The sequence below is a fragment of the Struthio camelus genome, chromosome 1 (assembly GCF_040807025.1).
Source record: "Struthio camelus isolate bStrCam1 chromosome 1, bStrCam1.hap1, whole genome shotgun sequence".
Lineage (NCBI taxonomy): Eukaryota > Metazoa > Chordata > Aves > Struthioniformes > Struthionidae > Struthio > Struthio camelus.
The window spans coordinates 60,850,704-60,873,859 of record NC_090942.1 but is presented as its reverse complement, the minus strand read 5'-3'; the positions used below and the strand labels follow the sequence as shown (position 1 = coordinate 60,873,859).

General features: G+C 43.4%; 1 protein-coding gene across 1 annotated transcript in view; it reads right to left on the bottom strand.

The window, feature by feature from the left end:
• Positions 1 to 23,156, bottom strand: part of SYN3 (synapsin III) — a 205,748-nt gene that overhangs the window by 154,374 nt on the left and 28,218 nt on the right. The window contains exons 3-4 of the mRNA XM_009684358.2: positions 16,426 to 16,483; positions 3,568 to 3,659 (exon numbers count right to left, since the gene is read on the bottom strand). Coding sequence (XP_009682653.2) covers positions 3,568 to 3,659; positions 16,426 to 16,483 — 150 coding nt within the window. The remainder of the gene's footprint in view (positions 1 to 3,567; positions 3,660 to 16,425; positions 16,484 to 23,156) is intronic.

Here is a 23,156-nt window from a genome sequence, read left to right as displayed (position 1 = left end):
ACTCTATTGCCATTGCTTTGCAGAGGAGTGTGAAGAAGAAAGGTTACTGCAGGGAAGGAATCCTAAGTGTGCCTGTTACCTAGATGCTGTCATATTTCCTTCCTATAACTTGTCAATCTGCTTTCCTAGGATTCAGGGTATTCAAAAATGAGTACTAATATTGTATCCCACGGTCTAGAAACGTTCTACCTTGGGACTGAAAATCTTGCTTAATAATTAACAAAAGCCTAGTAAGTGATGGAAAAGGGATTTCTGACCAGAACATCATCAAGAACCTCAGCGACCTCAGTTTGCATGCACAAAGGCTGAAGAATTGCATCCGAGGCAAACAATTTGGTCTCCTAGAAATACTAATATCTTTTTTCAGTTGTGTTCAATCATCTACTTTATTATGACTATATGTATTATTATTACTACTACCATTGCTATTATCCTTGACAAATCTCTTTTCTAAATTTCTTTAGTTACTCTTGTGGTTCCCAAACTTGAGGGGCCACGTGGACCTTTCCATTCCTTGATTAAATACAAACAGCTCTACAGCGGGGAGCCCCCTGCACTGCAGTTTGTATGTTTTGGTAGCAGAAATTCTCCTCGCTGTTCCTCCTGTAGTGTTTGCTGAGGCCATTCACTTAGAATCACTCATTTATTGCCACAATATTACAGTCATCTCAATCCTTCCCATTTTCCTCAGAGCTGGAGTGCTCCCCTGACTAGAATAACTGAACCACAGTGAATATCAAGTTTTCGTCAGCGGGGTTGGTGTGTGCCTGTGCATGGAGGGTGCCTTGGGTGGCTTTGCCCCTGTGGCGGTAGCGTGCCACCAGGTGTCTGGAAATGCATCCTTGTGGCCAGGTGGAGCCTGGGCACAGGCAGGGAAGAGGGCGGGCTGCAGGGCAGCAGAAAGCAAGCTGCATACGTGTGGGTGGACCAAAGCATCTTTGCCTCTTTCCATGCCTAAAGGGGTAGAGCATCTCCACTCAAAAATGTTTCAATAGCTTGGTGTATGCTTATATGCAACACGAATCTCTCTCTCTGCAAACAAAGATTCCTGAAGATAGTACTCTACATAACAGCCCGTAACTTGCTGGCGCAGGGGAAAATCTAAGTAGACAACATGAATAAAAGAGTATCATCTAGCACTCAAGCAGGAATACACTGAAAACACAATAACGAAACGTTTCCCTTTACTTTTTGTGTGAGCATGCAGAGTATTGTTATGAAGCAGTGAGCGGAAGGACCAAGGACAAGAAAGGAGGGAGGTACAAGAGTCAGGTTATGGGATATATAGGATTCAGCCCAAAGAATAAGACATGCTGTTTTTCGTCTTCTTTTTGCTTCGCTAATAGGAGAAAGGCTAAAAAGCATCCATGGAGCAGGGCAGTGTTTGCAGGAGAGGTAACAAATGAAAAGCTGAGGGGAAATATATTGCGCAGCTCCATGCTGGCCAGTGCTGAGGGGCTGGCTGAAAGGCTTCCGCACAGGCCATTAGCAGTATGTTCCTTAATTGATTTTCTAAAGCAAAGAAGAATTTTTTTGTATTCTTCACAACTTCTAAAGTCTTGGTAAGAGTAGTTGTGTAAGTTTGCTACTGTGGACTCTTAACTCACCGAGCTGCGGAGGAGGGGGCACATCAGCACATGCTGTAGTGTTTGTAAGGACTGTTTCAAAGCATTGACAAAACATACACATAGCCATATATATTGGGTATCTAGACAGGCATCTGTTTGCCAAATCCACCTCCCGCTACACAAAAGCTTTTATGCATAAGCATGCATAGGTGAAAACACAAAAGCTAAACTACTGCCACTTGTAAAAACATATGTATTTTCATATATAAAGAGCTGTGCAGAAAAGCTAGCTTTGATATATGTGTATTTACCACAAGCAGAAACATGAACACCATGCCCCAGACACTCATGTGAAATAAATTTTGTCTTCAGTTTCAGTTTAATAGCCAAAGAGCTTTCTGCCAGACTTATGAATGACTTTGGGAGGAAAGGCATGGGAAGGAAAATGAAGATGTGATCAACCTAGAAAATTATTCTTGGGAAACCTGCCAGCATCATGAGCAAATGAACACAATAGCGCATTAGCACAAGCACGCTGGCTGATGGACATTCCAGTGATGGGTTCACAGGACATATACTTTTCTTTACTGAGAAACAGACATTTGTGGGACAAGAGAAAGCAAATGGATATAACAGACTTGAACTTTAAAGTTTTTAGCAGAGACTCATGAAATTGTACCAAAGAATGAATGGAGACTTGTGGACATATTAAAAGCTGTCAAGACCTGAAAGGAATTAATGGACCACTGTCATAGCTAATCAACAGTGACATGCATTGCTTTGGAATGCTTGAACTACAAATGACGTCTTGAGAAATTAAACTGAGGCTGGTGCTGTTAGAATCACCATTTTTCAGCTGTTCTGATAATCCCCTTCAAAAATCTCACTGCCAGCAATCTTACATATCTGTATCTCTGTTTCTGAACTAGAAGCAAATAGGCAAAGGTGCTGATTAAATATGCAAGCGTTATTAAACCTGTAGATGCTATATACACCAAAAAGTGCAAAGGAATTGTACAAAAAGAAGTAGAGAGGCTAGAAAAATGAACCTAGAGTAACAATGAGATTTCACCATGAATGCAGAAAAGCTATTGTATCAAAGATGAAATATAGGACTGGAAACTGGAATGACAGAAACTAATAACGATGTGGTCTTGGGAATAAAAAGGTGAAAGGTAACATTGGGACTATGTAAAAGAAGACATTTTACCGTCATGCACAGATGTGACGACATCCTACACTGCTCTTTATATAGCACTGGCAAGATTACATCTAACATACTAACTGCATATTGCAGGCATCCTGGTGTCAGAAAGAAGGGGACCACTGTTTCTAAATAATGAAATGGATGGGTGACTGGGGAAGCATTGCCCACGTAAAGTGTCTTTGCCTGAAACGACTGCAACTACAAAGCAATGCTAGCAGGGATAGAAATCCCCATCAAATGGAGATATGGTATTGCCCCTGAGAAAAACTACAGGGCAAGGCTGAAGGATTGGGAATCTCTGGCAAAAAAGGTGGTATTTCAGGAGCAAATCAGGCTGGCTGGCTGGCAATCACAGAAGAACTTTGTGGCTATTGTGAGGGCAGTGTGCCGGAGTCTGGAGCTAGGAGAGGCAGGCTAACACATGGAAAATACTGTATATAATGAAGGTGAGTTGACAGAACAGTACAGGAGAGAAAAATCAAGTGAAAGGAAGATCCATTTTCTATCCCTCAGACTAGCAGGCCCAAAGCTTAAAAGAACCTGAAAAAGAGGCATTTGTGGTTAAACGAAGGGTCTGGACAGGAAACAATGACTGTATGGCGTAACCTGCAATTGAGACCTGGTACAAAACCACCAGAGTCAGATCAGTCTTTCCACACCTCCAGGAAAATTTGAAATCAACAGCACTGTGCTTGCTTTAGTTCAGATGCTGGTCAGACCCCTAGGTCATCCTGTTTGTTCCCACATTGCTCCAGAAAGCCAGATTTTGCAAGGAAAGCTAATGCTCCTCACCTTACCACCTTGGTGCCATTCCTCGTGACCTGCATGTCCACCATGCAGCCGCCAGTGACATAAGCAGCCAGGTTCAGCTCGGAGAACTCAGCCTGGAGCAGAGTAAAAGGACAGAGCGTTACTTGAGGACAGAAGAGACACAAACACATGCACACAGACACAGAATTGTCTTCAGATGGAATGTGTCTTTCCATTTTTTTTTTCATGAGGCAACAGTAGATCCAATTACAGCTGATTTGCCCTGGAGAGACTGCAGAAGTATTTATGGCTCCCACACTTGGGGTGTACAAGTATATAGGATTAGGCTCATTGCAGTAATAAGTACTGAAGGAATTAAGAATGAACAAGCTGAAAAATTCATGCAGGAAAGAGGTAAGGTCATTTGAATTCAAATTCCAAGTTTCCACTTGGAAACATTCATTTAGAATTATGTCTGAGTCGGCTGTCGTGCCACTGGCCAGCTATAAACCAAACACAAAAGATTTATACCTCCCTAAATAGCTAAAAAGCCTCATTATGCTGTAGGAAGGTGATAAGCTGAGGCACCCACCCGATGCAGTTTACATATTAAGATTTTAACTATTAAAGGGTTAGCAAAGCTGGGTAGGCTATTAACAGTACCACTCAATTATTAAAACGATTTACTTTTTAAAAGAGGTGCGACTTACAAGTCTGGAAAGGTTGGAAAAGAATATTTAAGCTACGGGAAGCAATTGGCAATGCACTTTGGGGTGATTATGACTGTAGTGGGTGTCAGTGAAGGTTAAGACATTAATCAGAGCGATTAACTGGGCCAGAGGTGTAATAATCCTCCAGCCTGGAAGCTAGCTGTACTGCTCGTCTGACATAGTCTTCAGACAGATGTGCAAATGAGACTCGGGGGTCTCAGGCCACTCGGAGTAAGATGAGGATGTCAGGATTAGCTGATGAGGGCTAGACTCATGCTCCAACTTCTTAATCTGCTCTTTATGAGCGAATGAGTAGACCTTAGACGAGAATAACATATTCATTTATTATGCTTACTGCTGGAGCACGCAAGGCCTAGCTTGCCAGCAAGATGAAGATGGGTGAATGTCTAGATAGATTCAGAAGCCTATTTTAGATGACTGGCTTTTCGTGCTCAAGTAGACGTTTGCCTATCTATATATATAATCTGACACAGAAAATTTTGTCTTTCTCTTTGAGCAGCCTTTTCCCCCTTCCTGTTAATGTGTTACTTTCAGACTTAATGTGATGGAAACTGGGCAACGGCAGAATCATATCCTAACCAGCGTCTACCTAATATCAGTGCTCTTACATGGTGTTGCTAAAGCTTGTGATTTTATTGAGCTCCTTGTAATATTTAATGTTTTTCTGGTATTTCTGCTAGCTATAACCAAAAGATAGCGGCAGGAACAACTTTTACATAGAAAAAAAAAAGAAAAAAAAAGGCCAAAAAAGCATGTTTTGTCCTCATGGGCACATGGAAAAACTTGCAGATGGAGACTTAGTGCACCTGTAAAGGCTCAGAGGCCAGACTACAAATACAGAAATCACTTCTAACTTTCTATTTTTAAAATCCTTGTAACTTTTAAGCAATGATTGTGGACTGGTGACCCGATGATGTAATGAGATTGCTGCATTTCATGTCGGCAACCCTGTGTAAACTTTTCAAAGCAACACCCTTATATGATCTTACATCATTGTAACTCCCAGTTACAATGGAAGGAGGGGGAAAATTCCTGTTGCCAAGAAATAATTCCTACTTCAAACACACACAGAGGGAAAGTTACTGGTTCGGTGACTGGCTGGACTTTTCTTATGACATTGCACAGTTCTGCCTCAGCCACAGCCACACTGCTTAGATTAGCTGATCTTCGGTGATCATATTGGATCAAAGAGAAGAAAATATGTACTTCTAAAATGCACCTGCATTTTACATGTTTAAAGCTCAATAGCAGAGAACTGGGAATGACCACAAGGTGGGAAGCCTTTTAGTTACCAAGTGGAGGACATCGGTGGTGCAGAGAGAGGGGAGTCCACCCTGAACATGCTCAGCAAGAGAAGATGTACCGCCAGCAAGCTCCGCAGGGCAGGTCAAGGCAGGCGAGACGTAGCATACCCGCTAGCTTACTTGTGGAGATGAGAGACCCTATAAAGTGGGGAGGTGAAAGGGTGAGTTTCTCATCCTCTTTGGCTCTGTATGGCTCAGAGAGGTCCCACTCTGAAAGCAGAGCGTACCTGAGCTGGACCTTCAGCTTCTGCAGCTGAGGGATGTTTTCACCCTCTGTGAAAGCCAGAGCAAGATATGGATGGCTTAAGCCTGTGTTTTCATGTTTGTTGTGCTTTTTTTCCATAATTGTTCCTGATTTTGTACTAAAGAACTTAACATGTTGCTTTGCTGGGGTGAAACTGGGCAATCTTCATTTGATGTCTGGCAGTTATAGTCTAACTAAGTTAGTCTGACAGGCATCGCCCCGAGGCAGTCAGACCGAACAAAGCTGTCTTCAAATACCTGACATCCAAACAGGCCTGGGAATCTCGTGAGACGGAAAGTACTTCATACCAAACTGCCATGGCCAATTTCAGGCCCGCTAATATCAAGAGCCATAAGAAAGGGAGAAATCCCCTTTGGCAACTATTGTCCAGGGCACCCTGGCAAGGAGCGAGGAGTAAAAAGAGGGTCTGTGGGAGTGAGCAAATCCAGAATGATACCCCCATCCCAGAAACACACAGATATATAACTCTAATCTTTTCCTGGTGTTAGCTGCTTCTTTAATGAACTAAGTTAAGAACCCTTGCTTCTTTCATGTAGCTGCTTTGTCCCATCCGACAGGCTGCTGCCGGCTGGCGTTTGGAAGAAGGCTGAAAACTTCAGTCAGCAGAAATTGTTTCCTGTTGATTTTCCAGTGCTCCCTGTATTTTTAACTTTGTGGGTTTTGCAGCCTGATGACTTCCCTTGGCTGGGATTTAAAGTCTGAGATCATCTCCAGCCTGAGTTTACCTTGCAGACAAAGAGGTCTTTGAAAGCAGCCCATGCAGATAGAGTGACAGGTAACTATGCATAAAACAGGAGACCCTGGCTCCCCGGTGCCTTGCAGAGCCATTCACATTAGGACACATCAAACATAAGAAAGCATTACATTAGTCTGATGGTGTTTTATGCTCACTTTGCAATGGTGCCAACGGCTGCAAAAACAATTAGGGTAACAGTGAACCATGTGTGACAAACATGACACAATCCACCTTTGAGAGTAGTGCAGCAGTCTGCGGGACTTGGAGTATTTTTTATCTTTGTGAGGCCCAGATTTGAAAGGATGCCCATGGATATTTTGAGGATAGTTCTGTTTAAAAAGGGCCTATTTCAGGTGTCCAAATTCACAGATCTCTCCTGATGATTTGAACTAAATCTTAACCTATTCTCATTTTCTCCCATCAGTGTTCTATAGGTGCTGAAGAACATTTTGGTTAGCTATTTTAGAGTTTTTGTTTATGTTTACTGAGAATAAAACGAAGAGAAATTTATAATTTTAAAGCATGCAATAGAAGAAATGGCTAGGTTAACAGCACTACAGTGCTTCATGGGAGGCACATATTCAGGCTGTAGTTAAACCATTTTTCACAGAAAAACAGAAAATCAAGTCAGAAAGATTTCAAGAAATCAGACAGTTGATCTCCAACAGCAGGATCAACGCTACATCTGCCATTCTGTAAAGATGCTACATATCTTTTTATATCTTCCAAAGATGAAGAAACTTCTCAGGCAATCTATGCCACATCTTAACAACCTTGGAAAGTTCTCCCGAGGTGCAACCTTAATCTCTCACCTTAGTTTTTAAGCCTACTATTTTTTACTATTTTTCGTCCATTATATCCTCCTACAGAACATATCCTATCCTTGAAGATTTATTCCTCCTTCTTCCTTCTTTTTTCCCTAGAGAAAACTACCCCATTCTTGTAAGACTTTTTCAGAGGTGATGTTTATAAGCAAAGTGCTCATTGTTCTTGCTGTCATTGGGATTATCTCTGATGGGTCCTCAGCTTTCTTGATTTGTGATGCCCCTGGCCATGATCCTTCAGCTGAGAACTGACCATTTTTGAAGAAAATGGAAGGATGACGTCACTCGCCTTACAAATAACGTTCCGGTTCTTATGTTCCAATATGATCTTTGTCATGTTTGCAGCGATGTGATAATTTTTTTCTCGTATTCTGACTGTGATCCACTGTAATCCTTACATTGCTTTCTCCAGGCTACCAGCTTTTCTTCCATTCTCCATCTTGTGCATCTGCCATTTATTATTGATGTATGAGGGGGAGATCTTGCCAATGTGTATAAATATCTGATGGAGGGAAGCGTGGTGCCCAGTAAAAGGGCAAAAGGAAATGGGCACAAATTGAAATATAGAAAATTCTGTTTAAATATACGAAAAAAGAATTACTTTGAGGGTAGCTGAACACTGGAACCTATTGCCCAGAGAGGTTGTGGAGTCTCCATCCTCGGAGGTATTCAAAACCTGACTGGACACAGCCCTAAGCAACCTGCTCTGGCTGGCCCTGCTTTGAGCAGGAGATTGGACAAGATGCTCTTCAGAGGTTCCCTTTCAGCCTCAGCCATTTGGACAAGATGCTCTTAAGAGGTCCCTTCTAACTTCAGCCATTCTGTGATTTTATGATAAGTGTAGTATCTGGCATTTGTCCTTATTAAATTAAAATCCAAGAAATGATTCTAGTCTGCTCCCTGAGCAGACACCAAGGCTCAGCTGATCTTTGAGGTGGCACAGAAACGCAGGAACGGGGATGCAAGAGTTGTTGTTATTGTCCCCATGTCTCCTTTGGCTCTCCCCTACCCACCAATTGTGGCCTACAGCCCATTGGGCCCAGGAAGGCTGTTTTTCTTGCACTCACTTGCACTGTGAGTGCTGTTTTTCTTGCACTGTGTTAGTGACCTGAGATGCCCAGCTTACACACCCAGGCTATGTGTCTAAAACGCCTGAGCTCCTCCTCTCCTCCCCCACCCCACTGCATGCACACACATTTTCACACCTCTGATCTGGGTCCAGGGCTTGCCATATTTCATCCTTTTCAGTGACCTTCCCACCCCCACTCCAGCCTGCACTTGCTCTGTCGGTCTCGAGTTCTGGGAGTGAACTCACATTTGGAAACTGAGGTGGGGTAAATTGAATACAAGCTGGGATCATGAGGGTATGAACAAGAGGACTGCTATCCTTTCACAACTCATTATTCCCTTCACGGTCAGATCTTCACCTTGAGAGGACCATCTAACTCCCCAAACATTCTCCACCAATTTTCCCTCTTTATCTCATCTTCCAACAGACTGTGCTGCAAAAAAATACCCTCTGGTCAAGGCTCCCCACTCTCCCTGGCTTACTCCTGAAAGTCCCTGCCAATACTGCTGCATGCCTATATCTCTTCCCCTCTGCTGTGACAGAAAATCCAGCCAGGGTAACAGGCTGGTCTGAGTCATGGTTTGCTCATTGAGGAGGAGGAACTACTAATGTCTAATCAAATTGCATACATTCCTTGATGGGTTTTAACGCTTCAGTGCTTGGTGGGCCTTCCAAAAATGTATAAGGAAAGACAAACTTTGATAGATACCGGATTGCATGCCACTCACAACACATTTCACTACAAACATTGCAAATATTTCCGTGTGAGTAAACAATCCCTAATCCCAGCCCAGGTGAAAATTGAACAGATCATTTGAATGTGAACAAATGTGAGGGCTAAGACAGTATGTTCTTGGTGTGCACATGCATGTAGAGTTCAAGATTACAGACTCCATGAGCTCCTTCTCCTTAGTGCCTTTGCTGAGACACATTCCCACGGGGAGGCACCGTGCTTTTCACCTGTTCCCTGCACTGGGATTGCTCTCTGGGAGAAAAGGATTGAGAAGGTCCAGCTGGGAGAGCGATGTTGCCACATGGCTCCAATGAGAGCTTTCACTACTGCTCTTTACATGTCCCAAAGCCAGGATATGTGCTCCTAGCCTACCGAATGGCACTGATGCTGAAGGTCCGTGTATCTTGATCTATGTGAGTGCTATTTGGTGTATCAGCTCTGATGGCATTTGGGATTGTTTCACAAGTTTTCTTTTCAGGAGTTACTGCCTGAAAATCAGAGCTCTCATTAGCAAAAGCAAATTTCTAAACCCCTTTCATCCCAGGCAATAGCTCAAAAGCATGAATTCCTCAAGCTTAAATGGAGAGTAAAAAAGTGAAGATTTTATTTAAGAATTTTGTGATTTTTTTAAACCATTCTTGCTGTTTTTTCAGTACCCTTGACTCATGGTTTCTGAATGCTTACATGTGGCAAATTGGAGCAAATTGTCTTGTATGAGAACTGCTATTGCTGTTCTTGAAATGCTTTCTGGCTCTCAATTGGAAAAAAGTAAAACATATAATGAATAAAAATTATACAGTTAATTGATGAGAGGCTAATTCACACAGGCCTATCAGACTCTACCTTTTGAAATGACCACTTTAGGCCACACATGAAAATATTGCTTTAGGACTGGAAGTACAATGGAGCTGGAAGACATGATTTGTATTAAAATTATCTTCTGTTTGCGCCAAGAACATTTTTCCTGACAATGCTGCCAGTGGAGTCATAATCTATACCACAAGACTTTTCCAGAAGCGTGTACATAGGACTTCACTGAATAATCATTCCCTGAAAATAAACCAGGCAGCGGGAACAAGTGAATGAGCTGTACAAGAAGAATGCATGTCAGACAGAGAGACAGACCCACCTCTTCATGGCAGGAAATGGTGGGAAGGAGACGGGTGGACAAACAGCAGGAATCAAAATTTAGACAAACCTTCTGGCCTCATCAATTCTCCTTCACCCTTTTCTCCCTTCAAAACGTCAATTAGCTAACGCCAAGACTGAGAAAAGATGTCTCTGTATGTATTAAAATCCCTTTAAGGAAAATCTGAAGGAAAAGTACCCTAAAGGCAGCAGCTTGTCTCTGAGAAAGGTTGTTTGTTCTTGCCTGCTAGATCTGTGCGTTCTTCTCTCTCCTGTGCTGTCTTCAGTCGACACAAGACACGAGACTCAAAAAGACAACCATACACAGGGCCACAGTGCATCCTCCCATGTGTGTGGGGGCATGCCCAGAGCTCAAGGAGATCCCAATCTGGGACATGCTGTGATCCATAAGGGTTATATGAAATCCTTATAGCATTCAAGGCTTACATCTGTCTGAGACAAGGTAGAGAGAGTAGAAAAGGAGGTGCTGAATTACTGCCAACTGTCTCTAGCAATGGAAAATGTTTGACAAAGCACAAGTTTCCATCACCAACCCCCCACATGAAGAGACCAATGATTCTTTGTCTTTAAGCAGGTTGTGGTTGTAGCAGAGGGGTCATGAAGAAGAGGGAATAATAGTGTCTCACAGGCTGCTGTGCCACCTGGAAACTTAGCTGGACAAAAACCTCAGGAACAGAAATATTATTGCCCATCTTTGTGATACAGCAACATTCCCCGCCTCTGACATCAGCGGCTATGGGATTGCAGTTACATGGGCAGGTGGGCAACCTCTGAGGCACATGTGTGCAGCAGGGGCTGCTGGTAAGAGGCCTAGGGCATAACTCCTTCTCCTCCTGACTATATTAGATTTCCTAATGCTTCTTGCCCTGTTGTTAGTGAAGGAGAAAGATGGACTGAGACGATAAAAGCAAACTTAATTTCAGAAAAGACAAAAAGCACTGCTGCCCGCTCCTATGACATTTAAGGTTCTTCTTTAAGCTTAGAGCCATGTTATTTAATCAAACTTTCAAGTTTCGTTTAAAAAAGAATTCCCCTACCCTTTATATTTCCAGAGAAAAGAACTGGAAATATATACCCTGCAGTCTCAGAAAGCATAAGGCAAATAAAAGCGATAAAGACATGAATCAGAATCTAAAAACCTTATTTTTAACATAAACTAGCAATATTATTCTTTGGGGCTAGCTGCTTCTAAAAGATTAGAGTTTTACCCACACTGAATAAGATCTAAACCATCAGGGTTTTCATGGGAATAGGTCAAATAGATTTTCACTTTTTAATGTGTATTTCATCCAGTCTTACGACCAAAACTCATTGCTACGGAAGGATTTTTAGTGGAAAAACATCCAGATAATAGAGATGTAATCCAAACTGCCTCCAAAGGAAAAAAAGGGCCCCAGTTCAGGAGAGCACTTGCACATAAGCTATATTTTGTGCAAACTTATGTTGCAAAGAACTCTAAGTGCCTTTCTGAAATGGAAATATATCTCTGTTTACAAATATATTATATGCTTACTTTCTGTGCTGTACAGAACCCTAAATGGACCTATACTGAATTTACTTCCCTGTTCTGGGAAAATTCTTCCAGGATTAAGCTAGAGATAAACTGAAGGGGCAAAGGGAGAAAGCTATAGGTCTGCACTGTGCCTCACTCTGGGGATTAAGATCCTGGAGAAGACTCAGGCCTATCAATCAGTTTTATTTATGCCAGCACTAGATTTATTTAAAAATGCTGATGGAAAGATTCACTGTCCCTTCAGAGGAAAGATGCATGGCATACCTGAATGCAGGGGTAACCTTCCCTCTCTCCCTCCTGCCACTCCCCCATGCCCCCTCCCAGTTAGTGGCTTCCTCTGCTTTGGCTGAATTTCCTCAGTGGCTCTTCTGATATCTAAGATGAGAAGGAAAGGAAGCTTTGGAAACAGATGTTATGCTGGATGAGCTGAAAGCTATAAATATGACCAATGTGAAAATGGAGGATATTAGGGAAACAGAACAGCTCATATGATGAAATGCTTCTGGCATCAGTGATCTTCTCTGGATGCATTGTAACTGTAAATGGCCCCAGCTCCCCTATGATAGATGATAACAAAGGTTATTCAACACCACTACCTTTCTGTGGCCCAAACCTGAAGCCCTCACTGCTATTAATGGCATTTGATTCTGCCCCTTTCACTTTAGAGAATGGCTTCATTTTTCTCCTTTTCTCTTCCCTCCTTCCAGGAGCTTGGTTACTTTCCACCATCCCAGAGCTCAGCTCCTGCGCCACTTGCTCTGCAGCCAGCTCTTCACCAAAGGAAGGACAACAGTGGAATTGCATGCACGGGTTTAAATCAAGAGCGTGTGATAATAAATCCTGCAGCCTGTAAGGTGGTTAATAAATATGTTTGGGGTTCTACACTGAAGATCACAAGAGAAGAAACAGAAGTGGAAACAAAGTCAGCCCTCACATTCATTTTAATGAATCACAGGAAAGAGCAGAGGCTGAGAGTATGTACCCATTGCAGAGTCACTGACAACTCTTTCACCTGTTCACTGGCACCAGTCAATGCCTGCTGTGTCTGTTATCATCATGTCAGCATTAACAGACCTACCTGAAGAACAAGCGCCTGGGGGTGGCATCAGGGTAACGTGGTTCACTTCTGTGTTAACCCAGCAAACCTTTTTCAAGAGTCCAGAAAACCTATTTTCATACAAGCTGAAACTTATGGAAGCAATACCCTGGGCAGCTGGATGGCCTTTAACTGTGTCTTCCCTGTGGATTAGTCAGGGTCTAAAACAAACTGAATTCACCTCTGCTGAAGGAGCTGGTAGAAATTTTATATCTTTGAAAAGTCTGTCTGTTTGTCAAATGCGGTTGAAATTAGTGAGTGGCTTCCACAGTGGCGTGTGTGGGGGGGATAGACAGACAAAGAAAGCGTGAGCGAGACCATGATCATAGACATCTTGCATTCCTCTAACGACAGCCAAGGAGGAGAGGCAACTCAGAGTGCTGCTAGGGGAGTGTAACCAGATTAGATAACTTACTTCCCGCTGCTGAGAAAGAGAGAAAGACTCCTGCTTTCAACACTCCCACTCCATTATAAATAAGTGATGTCATGACTTAAAAAAAATTCCTATTTTCCTTCTCTGCTTCTCCCAAAGACTGCCAAAATGGCTTGTTAAGATAGAATGAAGATGTAACAGAGACGGAGATGAAAGAGGAAGAGAAAAAGCAAGGAAGAAAACTCTTTCTTCAATTTAAACCAACTACTCAGCATCCCTGGAAGAAAGGCAAAAAATTAGCACTCTGAAAAATTAAGGCAGTTCCCCTTTCAATGCTTTTTTTAAAGAATGTTAAACATTTGAATATTTAATTTTACAACTTTCCACCATTCAAACTTTTTTATTATTCAGCTTTTCATGTCAAAAATGTATTTGCTTACAAAGTATAAAAAGCTCTCCTAAGACAATCTATATTTCTGTTTGGGCAATAATGTGTGGATATCTGAAGCATGATCGAATGGAAAGCTGAAAAAGCAAATGAACTTACTGAGCAGACCAAGTGGCTTCAGAGTCGCCCCAAGAGTTAAGCTTTGATCTGATAAAGAATTTATTCAGAACTGAACAAACAGATAAGGTCTTGCTGCAGCCTGGCACAGTTTGTGTGCCGTTCTCCTGATCCTTTTCTGGCTTTGCTGTAAAGACTGGTGACCTGGGAACTCAAAGTGAAAGGTGTGGGCCAGGCAGGTAAGCACAGTTATTTCCCATATTTTTCCATCAGAACATTGTGGAAGAGCATTCATTTTTTGGGTCTGGAAGGTCTGCGTTCAGCCTCAGGGGACATGTTCCATGAAAGTTTAGAATCCGGGAGGAAGGCTGCAGGTAACCTTGGAAGCAGCAATGAACAAAAATAAAATATCATGAAATTTTGAGGAGGAAAGGGTGAGTAAAAACAGAAGAGGACAAAGAGCTGGAGTCTGAAGAGTGAAGTGCCCCTCTCTCAGCCTGAATGACATGCAAAGGGGCCTGAGGTCAGACTCGAGGACTGCCCATGACAAAGGAGCTTTTGTGTTTCCCTTGATAGACAGTGATCTAACCAGGGAAAGTGATGGTCTCTTCTGTGTTTAAGGTCCAGGGGAGTCAAGAGCAGTTCCCAGCCTGCTACGCTGAAGCTCAGTTGCCTGATCGGAGGGGCAGGAAGGGGGCAAGTGGAAGCAGCCTGCGCTCTTGTTCATTGTTACTAAACTCTCCTACTGAGTATGCAATTCATCCCCTCAAGCAGCGTCCCAGCTGCTACACTGAATATTTAAATTGGTCTGCAAGGGTTGCTGGTAACAGCCCTCACCAGTAGAGCCAGGCCAGCCTTATGGCCTTTGCTTGGAGCAATTGGTACCTTTTCTTAACCACGGACACTCAGCCTACGTGAAGGGTCTCAAGAGTTGGACTGGGAGAGTCTCACTGGAAGAGTCTTTGGGGAATGCTATAAGCTGCCTAGCAATGACTGATGAAGGTCATTACTATTCTATCCCGTCAGAAATCCAGAGTCCATTTCTGCCTTCCTCTGCTCAGATACCACTGGAGATAGTTCCCTTATAAGAAGCTCAAGAGGAATACCTTTGAGGGGGGAGGACTAAGAGGGAAAAGGCAGAGACTGAAGGTTTAGGAAAGAATTAAGATGTCATCTGGAAAAGGATGTTTTATGAACAGGACTTTATTTTGAGCAGGACGCTTTGAAGCTGGCCCTACTTTCAGTAGGGGGCTGGCCTAGATGACTTCCAGAGGCCCCTTCAACCCTAAATTATTACATGATTCCATGCTTCTATGTAGGAAGTGTGAATTCTTTTTCCATTCTTTTCTGGGACATTTACTTGCCTATAAAATAAAGACTTTGCTCAGGAGGTGGAAGTGAGAACTGTTCTTGTTACTACCAGTAAGTACTGACAAGCAGGATACCAATACAAAGAGGAAGATGAAGAGCTCATAGTATCACAGTTCCAAAACACATCCTGTTGACTTTTCTCTCCCAGACACAGTCTCTGATCAGAGCATGTGTTCTCATGTACAGTCCTAGGCAACTAGACAGCACTCCTTTGAAAAGATAGGGAACGTTTTGTTCAAGGGAATGTGTTCTGAGAAAGACTTCAAAACCACTGGATTAATATATTTATACACACACACACACACACACACACACACACACACACACACACACACATGCACGATGCAGAATCACCAGCTTTATAAAGACTGAAAATACCAGGTCATTCAAACAACACTCCCAAGCTTTCTTTACCCATCCAAGTAGTTTTATAGCACTGCTGGGTTTAAGATAAACATGATTCCTTCAAGACCACTAGCTCCTCATCTCTTTCACCTCTCCCCTCTTACGCCTGCTTTCAAGTTAGGCACCTGCAGATGGTGACTGGCAACTATTGCTACTGTGACAATAATATCTAAACGCTTCAGTCAATATTGGGACTTCATTTTGCTAGGAACTTCAACAACACAGAGAGGAAGGAACAGTCCCCACCATGAAGAGTTTGCAAATGAAATAAGTGGTTGGTGCCAATGCTAACAGAGGACCAGAGAAACAAGAAACTGGCCCAACCTCCTGCAGGGCATGTCAGTTTGGGGGCAGAGAACAGGACACGAGAGCCCTTACTGTTCCTATGGTCTTTCAACAGATACAGAGTTTTTGCCATGAGTTTTTGCCTAAAGAATTTAGGCTTGAATCAGGATAAGTCACCAGGCTCATATAGCTTGCATGTGGAATTAACATCACCCACATGAACTGTGGCATACTGGCTTTGCACATTTGCAGGCACATATATGGGGCTGTGAGGTAGTCTTCCAGTGGAAGAAATGATGGTCCCATAACCAGAACTGAAAATTTTATCTAAAGGTGAAATAGAGACTGACTCTGCGAAGGTGGAGAGGAGGGAAGAGATGGCCCTATAGGCTATTTTAATTTATGGCTTCCATAATTCTATAAAACAGATATGACTTAAAATTCCTCTCTAGTTCCTTTCTTCTCTTGAAGGATATCCACAGTTTAGACCTCAGCCCTGTCCACACATATTTCCTTGCAGCAGAGTTCAGTTATCACTGACCTGTTCCACTCGGATATCAAATTCTCCATTCACCTTCTTCCCTTGGAAATATTTGGCCCTGCAGAAGAAAGAAGACAGATGCACACGGTCAAAGAAGATTTTTGGTTTTCATTATGTACTGTTTTGCTCCTTCATTTCCCTTTTTGCTGAAGAATTTCTATCCGGGTCACAGTATGTTTTCCTAATTCCCATCTTCTTTCGGGTTTCTGTTCTCCAGGAGGAACCTGCCAAGCCAGATGAAAAACCACATTGGAAAGTTCCTTCAAGGCTTTTTCACTTTATTTTCAAACTGAAAAACAAATGTTCTCCTAATCTTTTCCAGAGCAACAATTCTAATCAATGATGAGTCCTTATTAAGTCTCATTTAACACCCAATTCTTAATCTGGAAAAAGAAGGAGAGCAAATTTATTCTATGCCAAGGCATCAGAAACTTTTTCTTTTATCAACACAACTAAAGTACTTGCAAAGTCTTCTCTCTTCCTCTCTCACTACAGAGCTGCTTTTCCATTCTGTTTGTCTTCCTGCTACTAATTTAGAGAAAAAGCGTATGTAGCTCTACAGTGTCACTAATGAAGGATCTCTTCTTCTGAACTGAGAAACTATATTTGTTTCAGAGTTGAACGGTATCACGGGAAGAACTGTTTTGTTTTATCTTCCATTACCTCTGCTCCTAGCTGTGTACACTACATACACAACAGAGCGCTTGTGGAGGGATGGGCTACTCGTGAAAGAGTAGTGACAGTAGTGCTGGAGAAGAAGATATAGGAAAAGGTCTGGCAGTTTCAGCCTTTTTATTTGTATTTGTATTTTATTCTCTTTATTGTGATTAATAATCAGAGCAACTGCCAATCGGATTTCCCCTGTGACTATTCCCCTGTGATGAGGGGTACTTCCCCTCATCAAGCAAACATCACAGAGAATAAATGGCACCAAAACTGTGAATTTAGACTGTTTTCTCAGATTTCCCTCAATTTTTCTGTATCAAAAATTTCAGGAAGATCATCTAGGTCCCAAAAAGCACTTCTATTTGGAAAGCATTGAAAACACAGTTAAGCCCTGCAAGAGCTGTTTCCAGAAACAAAGTAACTCTCTGAATTCTGTTTCCAATTGGCAAAGATAGGACAGAATAAAGAAGTAAAGGAAAATGAGGGGAAGCCGGCTTTGCTCCCTCTTTTGTAGTATTAGCAAAAAAGAAGCTGGCTCGTATTTTTACTATGTGTCTATTTGTTCTAATAAAAAAGGAGAGATAGTAGAAAGGCAATTTTCCACATGGTTTTAAAAAAACCAACACACACAACAATTTTCAGCTGAATGCTCCAACAATGTGAAACATAAATAAAAAAGTTGTTTTGTTTTGGGATATTGGCTTGACACCAAGTCAAAAGTCTTTGTTTTATTAAAAAAAGACATTAAAAATGGCAAAGTTTTCTGCTTGGCTGTAATGAGGGTATCCGAGGGCCGTATAAGCTTCCTTTCTCAGGCAGCCCATCCATCAGCATGGTGCTAATAAGACCTCTGAATAGAAGTTAGTGCAGGACAGCGTAACAGCCAGGTGTGACCTAGACCAAGGGGCTTTAAAACCCTTGTCCAGCATAAAAAGCAGAGCTCTGGCTATCTTTTGCTTCTTTGAGTATATGAGTGTTGTATGAAAGAAAGCAACTCACCAGACAAGCTGAGACATCACGCCTCTAACAATAAACAGGAACGCTAACTGCACTTAATAATTCTATCGCATTTCTAGAGGTATTACTGGATCTGGCAGCATTCCTCACTGTTAAGCATAGGGAATATTGCTGGAACCAGTGACTTCTCAGAAACTGGAATAAGCTTTAAGTAGGCCCACAGGAACTGGTTTGAAATTTGAGGCACTGTGTGCGCTGGTACAAGTTCGTTTTTATTCCCAGCACGCTCATAATGTATAGTCCTTACCCACATTTATGAAACACACTTCCTCCCTCTATGGCCTCTCCTCTGGGCTGACCAGCTGGTTGCAGACTCCTTGGTGCTGCTTTGCTTCAGCTTGTAATGAAGTGTGATTAAGCACAGTCTTCAACCCAGTACAGATGGAGCAAAGAGGCTTCCCCTGCTTAGTCCAGGAAATTAACCTTCACATGGTTTAAACCCCCTCTCTACAAACTCTACAATACTGGCTGTGTTCACAGATAGTCACACAGAAGACACATCCAGTGTGAGGGTTCATCAGAATAGAGCAAGGCACCTCAAGTTAGATACTGCATGACCTCTGCTTCTTATCCCTGTTTCCACGGGGGCTGGCTCATCCCCATCTCTCAGATAACATTCTTTGAACAGCACAACATAAAACTTACTTTCAAAGACAACTTCCAGGAGGGTTAACCTGCTCTGAGTGTCTCTGAAGACTACAGGTGCTAAGTAATTTGCAGCCGAATGTTTTGGTCAGCCCATCATTTTGACACAGTCCAGGGTAAGAATGAAACACTTCTTACGAAGACACCTCTGAAACGGATGGAGTGATGTTTTCAATTCACACCTGGTGTTTCGGAGCCCCTGGGCAGTAGAGGCTATCGTACTGAAGTGAAAAATGGCTTTAGCCTCACCCTAGAGCTGCTGAAATTTCAAGGAAGCTGGGATCGTTCCTGATGCTGCAGAAACATCATGATGCCTCAGTGGCAAGAGGAAGCTTTTGTCTGGCGCTGTGCAGCATATGAAATGGCTTCTGGTCCCAAAAAGAGCACAGCATGCATAGGATGTAGGAAAGGAAGAGCACACTGCTCTGATGAGGATGCAGGCAAAAAAAAAAAAAAAAAAAAGACAGAAGTTTCTGGTGGGTGGGACAGTGTGGCAGACATCTGTGAATGTTCTCTCCCCAAAAACAAGGTGAGCTTCTAAGTGCCCCATTCTTCTATACATCTGCCCATAAAGTGATTTGCTGGGGGGGGGTTATCTAGGCAGCTTGTATTGCAGCCAGGAGCCTCACCCAGAAGACCAGTCAAAGGGCTTTCTGGGGAGCCTCAGAAGTGTCCACCCTTGACTTCCCAACACAGTCAACTGCAAGCGGTCGAAGGGCCGGCTCTTCACACCCGGGAGGCAGAAGCTGCCTCCTCAGCACTCCCAGCATGAGGCCTGGGGACACTGAGCCAGGCACTGGCCAATTTAATCCACCCCCGCTCCTGGGCAGCACGCAGCGCTGACCATCGCTAGCCTGGCTAGTTCTTCATTTTAAAACATGCCAGATGTTCAACCCTCTAGAACACAGTGTTATAATTTGGCTATGCAGGGTGTAGATGGGGTGGTGCGGTTGCTGTGATCTCAGTAAATTAGCATGTAAACATATTTTGACTGAAGAGAACTGCAGGGCCGTGCTCAAGAGCAAGTTCTTGGGTGGGATTTACAGGGCTGGAAAATGCATTTAAATGTGGCCACACTGGCTGGAGAAGAGGCAGTGCCATAATAAGCAGCCAAATGTCTGCCCCTGCTTTCAGGGAGAAAGCGTTGCCTTGAACCCCTCTCTGAGATGAGGGAGCTGCATGCTCTGGAAAGGGATATATCTTCTGGGTGCAAAGACATCAGAAAAACCTAACTTCTGCTTTCTGTTTCAGCCCTGACATGATTATAGGGCCACAGGAAATCTGATGCCTCTTTTTATGAAGTAATTTGGAAAGAATAAAAGCTTGTTTTCCAGAGCTGCCATAAAACAGTCCCAGTCTGCCTCAGCAAGCTTGGCTGGAAGAAGCATATCCCCTTTTTGTTATCAGGTACACAAAGTATCTTTAATAGAAATGGGGGAAAAAAAGCCTAGTAGTTTTGACCAGTTCACCTTGAATCAACTACATAAAATGTATCCCTCAGGTGTCACGGACATGCAAGCAGGGCAACTCATATTATGCCTGTGCACGGGCTGCCTGGATCCACATGTTCCCCTGCACCCTTGCCCTAATGCCCATATTTTGCAAACACAAGGCTTCAGTCCTGATAGAGCACTAAGCCCCCCTTCAAAACAGTTGCTTTGTCTCCTTCACCAGAGCTCGGAGGAGGCAGTGCAGGGTCAACAAGCTAGAGGTACATGAGTTGGGGCCCATCTGCACTGCCAGGTTGCTTCTGAGTCACTGGGAAGCACAGCACAACAGAAGCAACTCTCCCATGTGGAGTAGAGGCTTTCAGGGGCAGTGGCAAAGGGCCAAAATTCATGAGTTACTTTTGTTAGGGGAGTACAGAAAAGTCACTGCAAGTGACTTTGCAGCTTGTAATTTCTCTCTGTCAATGAAAATACAACATATAACTGGTCACATCTACCTTGTTCTGCTTTAGAACAAAAGTAGGTGCAATAAGTGCTCAGCCAATGCACGTGCTTAGTGTTGGACTCCAGGCTATGTGATTTGCACAGAGCTTGTGCAGTCTCTCTTGGAGTTATTTACTCTCTCTCCCTTCCCGGCTTTTTTCCTTTCAGTGCAAAGAAGAATATCAAAGCTGCTTCAGAGGAGTGCTTCAGTGTTTTCCTCAGGGTCTATGGGATACAGAGACATGGGGGATGTGGCAGAGAACTGTACAGCTTCTGCCAGGCTGCAGAGTGCTCTGCACAGGCAAGGAATAGAAAAAAACACCTGGATACTAAGCAACAGCTAGAGAAAATGCTCAAGTAGCTCATCCCCAGGTGTAGTGCCACCAGCCAGGACCCTGTGCAAGAAAAGGTGCCAGGTGCAGCAACTCAGCGTCAGGATGAAAGTACCAGGAGGGATAAGAGATTGTGAAGTGAATCACGAGGGACTGGAGGAAGGCAGAGATTCAAAAGCTTAAAACTGCTCCTTTGGGTCCATTAGCTGAAAGAAGCAAAGGTTATGACACATTTTGCAGCTCTGAAGACAAGCAGGTATTCTCTATGAAATTCAAGGGAACATTCTTCAGGATATCCTGCAAAATGGCTTCTGTATTAAGTAATTTTCTATGATAGAAAGAGATCAAGGAAATACAGCTCAAAGCTTCCTGCAGGAGACCTCAGTGGGGCTGATGTAGCAATTGCTGGTAGTGTGTCTTGGAGTAACCCAGCAGCTGTTATCTCAGCTCTCCGCAGGAGAGCTATTCTCACATGGCAGCTGCCCTGTTGGCAGACTCACGACTGGGTGGGCTGCTGTGTCTCAGCTCGGACGCTCAAAGGTCAGTGGGTCCACAGCAGTCCACATGGCTAAATGAAGGTACATTATCAGCCAGCCTGAGACATTCCTAGGTTGGCATTTTATTTCACTGAAAAACAAGCTTTTGTTCCCCAAGTGGAAATGGAGAGAGGATCCCAACCCATTGCTCTTATTTGACTCCTTAATTCAGAGAGCAATTGCCTTGTGGAACAGCATCTGTGTGTTGTTCTTACCAACTAACAAATGAGTTAAAGAGGTTGGTCCTTCAGTGGGGCAAATAAGAAAGGGCAATTCTAAGCCTGAGCCTAATCTCCAATGTGGCGGGACATCACTGCTTGACTGAGGCCTTGAGCTACAAAAGCACTGTACCTGCTCCCCAGAGACAGGCTTGTAATCAAGATGAGCATGTGGAAGAGGGACATTGGGATGTCATAATGGCAAGTTCCCCCGAGTTCTCTGTCTGTGTTAGTGCCTCGGGATCAAGATACAACAACCAAACAAAGCATGCTTTGGATGGTGCCTACCTCCCGTCTGGAACTCCAGGCAGCCTTTCCTACCCTGTGGAGGTGCCAGAAAAAAACATACTGGAGTGGGGGGGAATGTACAAGACTCATGAGGAGAGGTAAGCAACAGAGCAGGTGGAAGGAAGAAAGAGGGAGAGAAGTGGTAAAGGAACAAAGTGAGTAAATAAATAAAGCAAAAGGGATCAATGGATAAATTGTGGAATAATCTGGAAAGAACTAACAAATATTTCTCTCAAGTCCCTTGGGAAAATAAGGCATGTAATTACTTTCTGGATCTGCCTAGAAAATGCCAATCTGAAGCCCCCTGGATTGGGTGAGGGGGGACCTTGTAGGGGGGAGGTTTAGCCACTGTAAGAAATCCCTTTGTCAAAGGGCCCGCGGGCCCAAGTGATGTACAAGGCACTCACTGTATGTCCGCATTGTCTCCTTCATAAAAGGGGCTGGGACTGGGAAAAAGGAGGCAGTTTCCAGGAAACTAGTGAGCAGCCTCTGGAATGCCCTTACATCTCCCCCTCCCTCCCCCCACCCCCAACACGCTATAAAGGCAGAAGGGAGGGGAGAAGGGAGAAGAGATGCATTGGTGCCCTTCTTTCTTCGGGGTAAAAACAAGGAAGGTTTTTCCCTTTCATGGGCTGGCCCTCAACTCCTTTACCCCTTCTCTCCAGTTTAGCAATTCCCAGCTACAAATAGTAAGGACTTTTGAGGTGGTCAAGTCCTGACTTTCCTAAGGGAAAGAAAATTACTACACGAGCTTTGGGGTCTGCAGCCTGCTGGGGTTTTTGTCCATACCTGCTACGGCCCAGAGACCGTTGCACACCATTCAAGTGTGGGACAGACTGGCTGATAGTTAACATTTATTCTGCAGGACTACCCAAGAAACCCCGGGGGAATCAGGATGCTAAACATGGTGCACAAACACATGATAGATGGTGTGCATTTTGACATCTCAGAAAACAAGGTCCAAACCGCAGGTTAGATGGGCTAGACACAACAGCAAAAAGGAGGAAACTACCCCCATTTTCACAACTGGAGGAGGGAGGCATCAAGAGGTAAATCTAAGGTTTGGATTAGTACAAAAGGTAGTTTCAAATACACTGA